Genomic DNA, 10,528 nt, shown 5'->3' on the forward strand with positions numbered 1-10,528 from the left:
TAATGATTGTTTGGGAGCTGGTGTGCAAGTGTGTAGTACAGGTGTGTGAGCATGCAGCCAGTCAGTGGAGTCCCTCACAACCTCTCCTCATTCATCTCATTGAGGTCTTTCTCCATTCCATCTTGAATTTCCACATAGCAGAAGGCTTCACACTCCATGACATGCATCCTTCACATCATATATGCTAATCACTGATTGTGCAACCTGTCTTCCCGCACCGTGTGTCTTTTCCGTTGGGGGAAAGAAACGACAGAGCTGTGGGAGGGACCAGGCAGTGCCATTTCAATTCTACCTGTCTTTTTTGACACGAGAGAAGAATCCCCAAAGAGGAAGCCTCTAAAATATTTTGCGCAAAGATAAGAACGGTTTCCTGTCAGATTATCCTTCAAGAGGGCAGTGTTGGCACTCTCTCTCTCCTTTGGACCAATTCTATATTGATCCCAAGGCCAAGGGCGGGAAGCCATTGCAGATGTGGCCTAATCAATGTTTTTTTCTCTCTCTCTTTGTGTAGCCCTGGCCACTGGTGGAAGCCTGCCAATTACCAGCCTTGATGCCAGTGGTAACTTGGTTTTGGGTACCACTGCAGGCACAACTGGAAGCCAGAGCATCGTGACCTCGCCGCTCTTCCTCAACCACGCGGGCCTGCCTTTGCTGAGTGCTGCTCCCGGAGGCGTGGGGCTGGTGTCAGCAGCTGCTGCCATGGCTGCTTCTATGCCTAGCAAGTCCCCTACCCTGACTTCCTCCTCCTCCTCTTCCTCCTCCTCCTCTTCTTGTTCCTCATGCAGCTCCTCCACTGACATGGCGCAGACAATGGGGCAAGTTGGTCCTGGATCCACCGAATCGGATGCCAAGATGGAGTGAGGACTCAGGAGCATCCACGCTGCCTTTTCTGACATGGCGGGGGTAGCCAGGAGTGGACGTACAAACCGACACATGAAACCAAAAAAAAAACAAAAAACCCCAAAACCCAAGCAAACCAAAACCACCAAAACCAAACAAAGAAATGTCAGCAACAGCCAAACGAGAAGAAAAACAACCCAAAAATAATAATAACCTAAAGCAAACAAGCAAAGCAAAAAGGGGGGGGGGGAAAGGAAGAAACCAAAAAAAAAAAAAAAATTCCCCAAACCTTTGGCATTCATTTGTTTTTCCCCTCTGCAAAAGGTGACAGTCGATGATCTGTTTGATTCCTTTTAACGACTTATCTTTTTTTTCTTTCATCTGCTCGTTTCCTGGACAGTATTAGAAAGGAAACCAATAAATGGGGATAATTTTTTTTTGTAAAAAAAGAAAAAGAAAAAAAAAATACTTTTAAAAGAACCTTTAAAAAATCCTTAAGGGGAATACAAATCTCACACCAAAAATCACCAGTTCTAGCTTCACCCAAAGCTTTTTACAAACTTTTCTATCTTCAGTGTCTGGTCGAATGTCTTTCAAAATGCTTTTATTTATTCTTATTTATTCTTTCCCTTTTCCTTGGATCCAGAAAGGGTTGGACAGGAAAAGAACGGATTGATTTAATTTTAGGATCTTCCTATAAATATGTTCTTTTATTTTTTAAATGGTTAACAAATGTTTCTGCTTTTTTTGCTCTCTCTTTTTTAAAATGAAACAAATACAAAGCTTTATACATATATGGCGATTCTTATAAGGAATGAAGACTAGGGTTTTCAAAGGCAATAATGAAAATCAGACACCTGGTTCCCACTATGGAAGCTGGTGTCTTGACTGATGTCCTGCAATGAGTTTTTCTGAAGTTATTTCTGCTGCTTCTTGCTTGCAAAGAGACTATTTGATTAATCAGCCATGGGATAGGCTCCACTGAAGCAGTTTGTGATCACAAAATTCAGATTACTTGCCAGCCAATATCTATATTAGTTCTCTGGGGCTTAAAGCAAGAAGGAGGTGAGGAACAAAATTTCTATGTTGAAGACCCTCCTGAGATATGGATGCATTGCAAACATTTGGTGCATCAAAACCCGGATATTTGCAATGCTCGTTTCTGTCTCTCTCAAAAACTCTCCCATTCCGACAATAAGGATGAAGGAATTACATCCAGCTGGAATTACTTTATTAATATTAACTGGATTTCTCAGAGGGTGTATAATATAAGTACTTTTTGCAGGATAAGAAGCATTATTGAAAGTCTGAGTCTTCACCTTTTTAAGAATAGGCAGCACTAAATCCGTACTTTTTTTCTATCAGCTTGAATCTTTTCTTTGCCAGCTTTAATTTTCTATTGAGCTTAGCTAAAAAATTTTTTTTTTAAATTGGTTTTGCCTGGGGTTAGTATCAGGGGTTATTTTTCTGAAAACAGGATGTGTGGTTTTTTTATTTTTATTATTACTATTATTATTTTTATAGCTGTGTTCCGAAAAAAAAAATACTCATATACCAGTGCCTGACAAAAACCAAAACACAAAAAAATGGGAATTTCAGCATTCTTTACATTTTTCAGAAAAAAAAAAACCAAAAATTGGTAGACATCACTACAGAAAACAACAAAAATGAAGACCACTGGGGAATATAAATAAAAGCAAAGACAGAAGAGAGATTAAAAAAAATATATCCTCTCAGAAAGTGGGTATCACAGAGACTCGGAGGCGAGAGAGAAACTTTTAACCAAAAAGAACCAACCAAACGAACAAAGGAAGCTAAAATAAATAACCACAAGAAACTTTTAAATAAAGAAGAAAGGATGAAAATGGGAATAAAGGGGAGATCTTTACTTTTCTCTGGTTAAGACAAAATGGCTCAACCGTCTTTCTCTGTCCTAAAAAAAAAAAAAAAAAAAAAAATACCTCATGGAAAGTTGTGTTGAGAAGCCAGGATTTTATAAATGTCAAAGAGACAAATAAGTAAACCAAATCAACTGAAGGGGAGGGCAAGATCAGAAGATCCTGTAACTTTCTCCCAGAAGTCTGGAAAGCTTTAAAAATGGCTTCTCAAAACACTTTTTAATTTTATTTTATTTTATTGTTTTTAAACTTTTTTTTGTACGTTTCTTTTCTTGGTCTTCTTCGTTTTCATTTTAACTGGATGGTCTGGGTTTTGGTTTTCTTTTTTTTAATACGTTGGGTGGGTTAATTGATGTTTTGGGAGCTCTTTGAATGTTTTGTCTTTTATTTTCAACTCCTGCGAACCAAAGTTTTGCTGTTGCAGAGAAGGAAGTTAGCCATGGCATAACTGCAATCCGGTAGAAATCAAAAACCAAACAAAAGGACAGCGTTAAAAAAAAAGAAAAACAAGCAAACAACAAAATAGAGGACTTTGAACCTTTCTTAAAGGACAGAAACAAAAACCCTCAACCTCATTTTATCTCCTGCTTTTGCCGTGCTATAACGTTCAGGTGGGTTTGAGATAAGAAAAGAAAAAAAAAATACTGTGAAACTTTCCAAAACAGAAACCAATCAACAACAACGAAACAACAAAAAACAAACAAACCAGGAAACACCTAGTTTAAAAGATTGACTTGAAAAAAAAAGAAGTTTTCATCCCATTTTGTGCGTGAGTGAGAGAGAACTGCCAAGTATTTATTCAGCCCTTTTAAAGATTTCAGTTACGGTATAATGGTGGACATCTGGGGAAAAAAAAACTGGAGAGAAATATTTCTCTCATTTTCTCTCTCTTTCTCTCTCTCTCTCTCGTGCTACTGAACGTGTTTCTAGGTGGAATGTAACTGTTTTAGTGATCTTTGTTATATTTCTTTTCATTTTTACTTTTTTTGGGGGGTATCTATTTTTTTTTAATAGAGAAAAGTCTATGTTCCGCTTTATCGCTTCTTACTGTATGAAGAAAAAAGACAAAAAAAAAAAAACAAACGCTTAAAAGGTTTGCAACCAAAAAAAAAGATAAAAAGGGAAAAAAACGAAACAAAAAACAACAAAAAAATACCAAAAACCAAAATGTGTTTGTTTTTTTTTTTTTTTTTTTTAAAAGAATTGATTCTAGACCAAAAATGACCCTATCTCCATGCATGGAGCTGAGTGGTGGTTGAATGGCGTGGAGGGAAAACCGTCAAGATGTATAGGGCAAGTAAGGATGTTGGGAAGTAAGTTAGGTTGCTGTCAACCTGGAGACGAGGAGCATCAGCTTTTTCAGAAAGATGAAAAAGGTTCAAAAAGGGGGTAGCTGCTTAATTGCTCCCCTTTTTTTGCCTTCAAAAACCAGCCAAATGTTTGACCAGAGTGGGACAGAAAAAAATAGACACAAGCACGTTGTAGCAGTGATGGCACTCTTATTTAAGATTGTCTGGCGTTAGCTTTAGGAAAGGAGATATGGGAGAGAAATGTAAATCACGGGGACGTCACTATCTCCCCTCCCAAATTGGTGATTATATATAAGACATAAAACGTAAAACTTATTTTGGTATAGGGATGGTTGATCCAAAGCAAGACTGCCTGATCTTTACTTCTAATTTGGCCGATGATTTTATGCGGCACGATAGTGTGAAGTCCATAACCAACTAGGCCTCTCTAATCCACGTACTACTTCCACTGGCTGGTTTTTTTTTTTTTTTTTTTTTTTAAAGAAGATGCTTAAAAAATAGCTGCATCTCTTTGCCGAGCTGCCCACTCCTAGGAATTTTAGAACTGAGGAAGGAAGTAAAGTAAAACCAAAGCTGTCAAACCAAATATTTGCTCACACGCCTCCGTGCCAGTGCCTGACCCAGGGTTGGGGGGGGGCACAAGGGAGGGAGACAGGCTAGCCACCCCCTCCCTCTCCTTACAGTGCCAAGACATCCACCACAAGGCTCTTTGGAGATAGCCCGCCATATACCTCATATACTTTAATGATAAACCAAATAGAAAAGCTTTATTAAGGGTGTGTGCCGTACAGGTCTGTTTGGGGCGGTGGGGATCAGGCGCAGCATCCCCTCACCCCATCGGGGGGGGGGGGAAATCGGCAGGACAGCCCAGGTCCAATGAAATCTGATCTATTCAGGTGAGCTTCTAGGGTTCTGCTTCATCTATCAACCTGGAAAAGGACAACGTGGTTAGGATGATGGAACCATGCTAAGGACTGAAGACTGCATCCACAAAGACGTGGGGGGAAAAAAAAAAGACACACTAGGGGCTGGACATTGCTCCGTGGGCCTGGCTCCCCCGATGTAACTGGCACTTTGTACATCAGGGTTAAATTGGAGGATAGCTGGAATTCAGCTGTGATGCAAGAGCATTTTTGTATCAAAGAAAATTGAAGCTGGGCTTTTATTTCTCGTCGGACACGAATCTCCTGTAGAAACCTTGACTGTGACCAGGTTCAGGTCTAATGGGGGGGTGTCCTCTGCCTTCCATGAACTGGCTTCTCCAGGTTGCTTTCTATCAACTCTGACCGGTATTGAGGTTATGTGAAAAAAGGGAATATCGTTTATACGCCCAGGAGGGTCGGTCAGTTTGATAGCCCTAGAGGAGTGGATCAAATGGGCTGGCCTTTGCGTGAAGGATGCTGCACTAGAACCCAGTTTCTTGCCGACACCACCCCAACAGGACTGGCCTGTGGCTGTAGCCGACCTGGGAGCAGTGGGAAAATCGTGTGATAACTTTGCCAAAGGTAGTTAGTTCCTAGTATTCATTTTCTTTTTTAAATTTTTTAATCTTCCGGGGTCTGATCCTGTCTTGTTAATTTATTTGTAACTGTGGGGCTTAGAAGTGACTTGAAAAAAAAATGATGATGATGATGATGATGATAATGTAACAAATATTCTGAGTGCTTTTTTAATTTGTTCTTTCATTTGGTTCTGTCGTGGTTTTGTGTTTTTTTTTTCCCTGTCTTTTTTAAAAATTAAAAACAAAAACAAAATAAAAATCTTGCAACCAAAGACGAGTTGAAATGTAGTTGAAAATCTGTTATGGTGACTCACTTGTGGCACAGAGCTGCAGACCACAGGATGAAAGGAAAAAAATTGTGGATCAGCAACCTGGCACCTGAAAACACTGTTCTGCCCGCTGATAAGTCTTCACCACCCAGTTAGGCCCCAAAGATGTCACTGGAAGATAAGGTGATCTACTGTTGATTGCTTCATTTGCCTTCTAATATAAGGGTACAGGTAGTCCTTGACTTACAACCATAGTTAAGACCGTTGCTAAGCAAGGTGATTGTTAAGGAAATTGTGCCCGATTTCATGACCTTTTTTGCTATGGTCATTAAGCAAACCATTATTACTCAAAGCACACAGTCATTAAATGAATCTGTCTTTGCTTCTCAGAAGTGGGCTGTGAAGTTCACAAATGTTGATCACATGATCCCTGGATGCTGCAACTGTTGCAAATCCATGCCGGTTGCCAAGGGCCCAAATTTTGATCATGTGACTACAGGGATGCTGTAATGGTTGCAAATACGAGGACTAGGTATTTCCCTTCTTCAGTGCTGTCCTAGTTGCTAAATGAATGGTTGTAAGTTGAGGGCTACCTGTATATTGTGATTTACCACTTCCACTGTGACAGATCTTTTTTATGAGAACGATCGTGCTTATAATGTCTCAACATTCGAAATGTGGTCACTGGTCCAAAACTCTTCTGGATCCCTATTCTAAAAGATCAAAAGAGTTGGGGGGGGGAGGGAAAGGCTGCCAATCTTCCCATCGTTGACTTCTGACATTCTCTGGGCCTATGCTGCTCTACCTGAATGTTTGCATTAAGCCAAAGGTCCCCAACCTTTGGGGCACCAGGGACCAGTTCCATGGAGAAAGCTTTTTCCATGGACTGGAGATGTGTGGTTTTGTGTGCTGCCTGCATCCCACGGCTTTGCTTGTTTGTGTGGACCGATTGCTGGCATGCTGCGGCCCGGTACCAGTCCACAGGGGTTGGGGATCCCTCCATTAAGCCATTTGCCAGCTTTACCCCTCACACTTTGCGGGAATTTTGTTTCCTTTTCTGCTGGCAAACCAACGGAGGATAGGAAGTAGAACTGAAGGATGGAAGGCATTCCTCTATTGCAGCGGTTCTCAACCTGTGGGTCACGACCCCTTTGGGGGTCGAACGACCCTTTCACAGGGGTCGCCTAAGACCATTGGAAAACACGTATTGCAAAGACTGCCCCGAGAATTTCTGATCTGGTGAGAAAGAAGCAATCTCAACCTTCGCACTGACGTTGGTTTTTTACGCATACTGTCGCAAAATGTAGCAATGTAGTTTACTGTTGTTATATTAAGACTGTTGCCCATGCTACACCATGCTTCAAGACAAAATTTCATTTATTTGTTAATTAGAAATAAATATTTCACAATATATAATTACATATGATGCTTTAATTGTGTTCAATTTGTAACAATGAAAATACATCCTGCAGATCAGATATTTACATTACGATTCATAACAGTAGCAAAATTACAGTTATGAAGTAGCAACGAAAATAATTTTATGGTTGGGGGTCACCACAACATGAGTCACTGTATTAAAGGGTCGCGACATTAGGAAGAGTTTATAAAATCTGACCCCTGGATGACTGTTATTGTACTGTTTGTTTTGTCATGTTTTATGGTGTTTTTATTGTCAGCCGCCCAGAGTCCTGCGGGAGTGGGGCGGTTTATAAAATTTAAAAATAAATAAATAAATAAAAGGTTGAGAACCACTGCTCTATTGGGTACCTGGGCTTTGGGGCTATTCTGAGTTCTTGGCAACAGCTGTAATGAGATGATGGTGGACTTTAGCAGAGGGGCCCACAGCATTTAGGATATAACAACTGTGGCTTTGTAGAAGTGCCCAGAAAGAATTTAAAATTTTAGAAGGATCACTGTTACCAACAAAAGAAAACAGAAATAAACTTATTGTCTGCATTCTGGGATTATTGTTCCAGATATTTCAGATTGGATCTGAAGGGACCAAGCTTTGAAAATGTGTCCTTTTACACGTAAAAACAGGCCTAATTATTTCTCTAAATGTCCATCAAATTCTATACCCAGGTCAAGTTTCCAAGTTGGCATATAATGCCATGTCGGTGTAGGACAAATTCAAAAGTTAACAAGCATACAAAGATTACTGTATCATTTTAACTGTTCTGCATGACTCTCTAAACAGGTTCTGTGGTTCACCAGCTTACCCAGTTCTAAAGCATTGTTCATAAATTACATATCCTGGTTTCTGGAAACTCAAATTGTGGTGGCTGGGTTTTATATGTATATTGTAGACAGTTCCCATTAGCCATACAATTAGTTTAAAGAACTGGGAGTATAAAATAAGAGCCAGTTTGCTGTAGGACAGTGGTTCTCAACCTGTGGGTCAGGACCCCATTTGGGGTTGAATGACCATTTCACGGGGGTCGCCAAACAACGCAGTCCGCCATTTTTTCCCCCCTTTTCCTTAGCTGTGCTACTCCCTTTTATTCTATTGGCTTTTGCAAGCCAATAGAATAGACTCTCTTGAATAGAGTCTACTTCTATTGGCTTTCAAAAGCCAATAGGAATTGTCCAGGCTGTCTCTGCCCTGCTGAGCCCGCCAAAAGTCCCATTCTGCAAACGGTGCTGCACCAGTTGAGTAGTCCTCGACTTACAATCGGTTGGGGGTCGTGGCATTAAAAAGGTTGAGAACCACTGCTGTAGGAGTTAAAGGGATCCGGCTAGAAATCAGGAGACTCTTGAGTTCTAGTCCTGTCTTAGGCAAACACCAGCTGGGTGACCTTCAGCCAGTCGCCCTCTCTGAGTCCTAGGAAAGAGGCAATGGCTAACCATTTCCAAAAAACCTTGCCAACAAAACCAGTTGCCAGGAGTCAAAGTTGACTCAAAGTCATTATATATGTGAGGTGAAATCACGTGCACGCCAGCCGTTATTAACAGCTTTTTAAAATGTGCCTTACGCAAGAGTACAAGTGGATTCGTACAAAATTAAGGCAGAGATTTTTATACAGTATAGACATTTTTTCTCTCATAGGAAAAATTCTGCTGAACAATCATCTTTTCAATCCCATGTTTAACTCTAGCTGCAGATTCAGTGGTTTCCTGACCTTTGAGGCATAACAAAGGCTTTCGTATAAAAAACACTTTATTCCTGACCTACCATCTTTTTGGTCACTTGCCTTTTTAAAGGAAAACCCAGTTAGTGACTTTGCTAAATCTTTATATGGCAGTATTTTGGAAGCTTTCTGCATTTTTTTTTTAAATGTGTATCTTTACAGAAAACTCCAAGTACAGCCTCGGCCTTTGTAGTATGAATTGAAGCCATACCAGGGATTAGTTTGTGTTTCGTTTTAAGTTTCTTCTTGTTTTATTGCTTAGGTAGACATTAGCGATTCATTGTTTATCAATTAAGTCAATTTCTCTTTCCTGCTGAGGGTTGGGGATTAATAACTGGCTTCCTTTAATTCTCCCTCCTCTCTTTTGTGAAAAGACAGTTTTTCATTATAAAATAAAGAGGACAAAAATAAAAGAAACAAGTAATTAAAGCTGCCATCTCCCCCCTTTGTGGAGAACAGAAGCCCTGTAATTAAGTGGCAAATCACCACTAATCCCTCAACAAGCTGAACAGAAGAGCAATGAAACAGGAACAACCTGCAAGGGGAAACTTAATTGCAGAGAACCTTTGCTGAGCTGTGCTTGCAGATGAGTAAACATTAAAAAAGGGATCTACCCTCTGCGGAGCAGCATTAGAAGATAACAGGATAACGACTTTAAATCCTGTACGTAGTCGTTTTTAATTCTACCTGCAACTGGGTGTAAAAGCAACCCGGTTGCATTTTCCCCCAAGTGTTTCTGCACACAAGGCCTTTGGTGTGCAACTGCCTTGCTTCAGAAGCAGGGCCTGCTAACAAACACACAGTTTCCTATCATTTCTGCCAATTCACTTTCTTCAGTTTCAGTTAAGTAATACTTGGCAGTGTCTGGAAGTTCCAATTATCAAAAAGGACTCCTGCACCCTACCAGATGGACAGTGATCAGGTGACATTGCTTTAGAGGCTGCAGTCAGGTTGGGGGGTAATTTGAAACAAACACTCCTGGAGGCTCATATGGAGAACCTGTTACTATTTTGTCTTCTTGTGCCCTGGAGGCAAACAGGATGTAAACTAGGGGTCCCCAAGCCCTGGTCCACAGCCTGATGCCAGGTCTCAGCCCCTTGGGAACCAGGCCGCAAAAGTGAGTGCACTAAGCTGCATTTGTGCAAGCAGCACACACGTGCACAAAACCATCTCCCCCCTCATGGTGCCACCACCGGTCTGCAGAACCAGAAAGATTGTAAACGGTTCCTGGTTAAGTACAGGCAATCAGTCCCTATTTCATCTCCTGCCCTGCCACCAAGTATGTCCTGAATGATGCATTTAGGATCTGGTTGAGATGTGAACAGGGAGACACCCATTTTGGATCGGTATGCAAAGTGGAACAGATGATCGAGTACAAAGTTCATCATAAAAGCACTTGAAGAGAAAAATGGATTTTGGAGGGAATCAACACCGTCACACCCCGGTACATGTAATTTGCAAGTTATTCATAAATCCTCCACACTCGATGTGCTTTTTTTGTAGACGGTTCTCACCAATAGAGGATTAAAGGATTGGGTTGTATCAGGAGGCCAAGGCGCTAGAGAAGCTGGTGAGGACC

General features: G+C 40.8%; 1 protein-coding gene across 11 annotated transcripts in view; it reads left to right on the top strand.

Moving 5' to 3' along the window:
* POU2F2 (POU class 2 homeobox 2) overlaps nt 1–5,063 on the top strand; it is a 136,957-nt gene extending 131,894 nt beyond the window's left edge. For 9 of the 11 annotated variants that reach the window (XM_039352160.1, XM_039352157.1, XM_039352154.1 and 6 more), the window contains one exon: nt 512–5,063. In XM_039352160.1, the coding sequence (XP_039208094.1) occupies nt 512–861 (350 nt within the window). In that variant the 3' untranslated portion in view covers nt 862–5,063. The remainder of the gene's footprint in view (nt 1–511) is intronic. The other 2 variants (XM_039352162.1, XM_039352163.1) reach the window with 1 other exon arrangement.
* Nucleotides 5,064–10,528: the final 5,465 nt, after the last annotated feature.

This window comes from Crotalus tigris, unplaced genomic scaffold (assembly GCF_016545835.1).
Source record: "Crotalus tigris isolate CLP2741 ecotype Arizona unplaced genomic scaffold, ASM1654583v1 scf7180000018413.2111637, whole genome shotgun sequence".
In the NCBI taxonomy this organism is placed as follows: domain Eukaryota; kingdom Metazoa; phylum Chordata; class Lepidosauria; order Squamata; family Viperidae; genus Crotalus; species Crotalus tigris.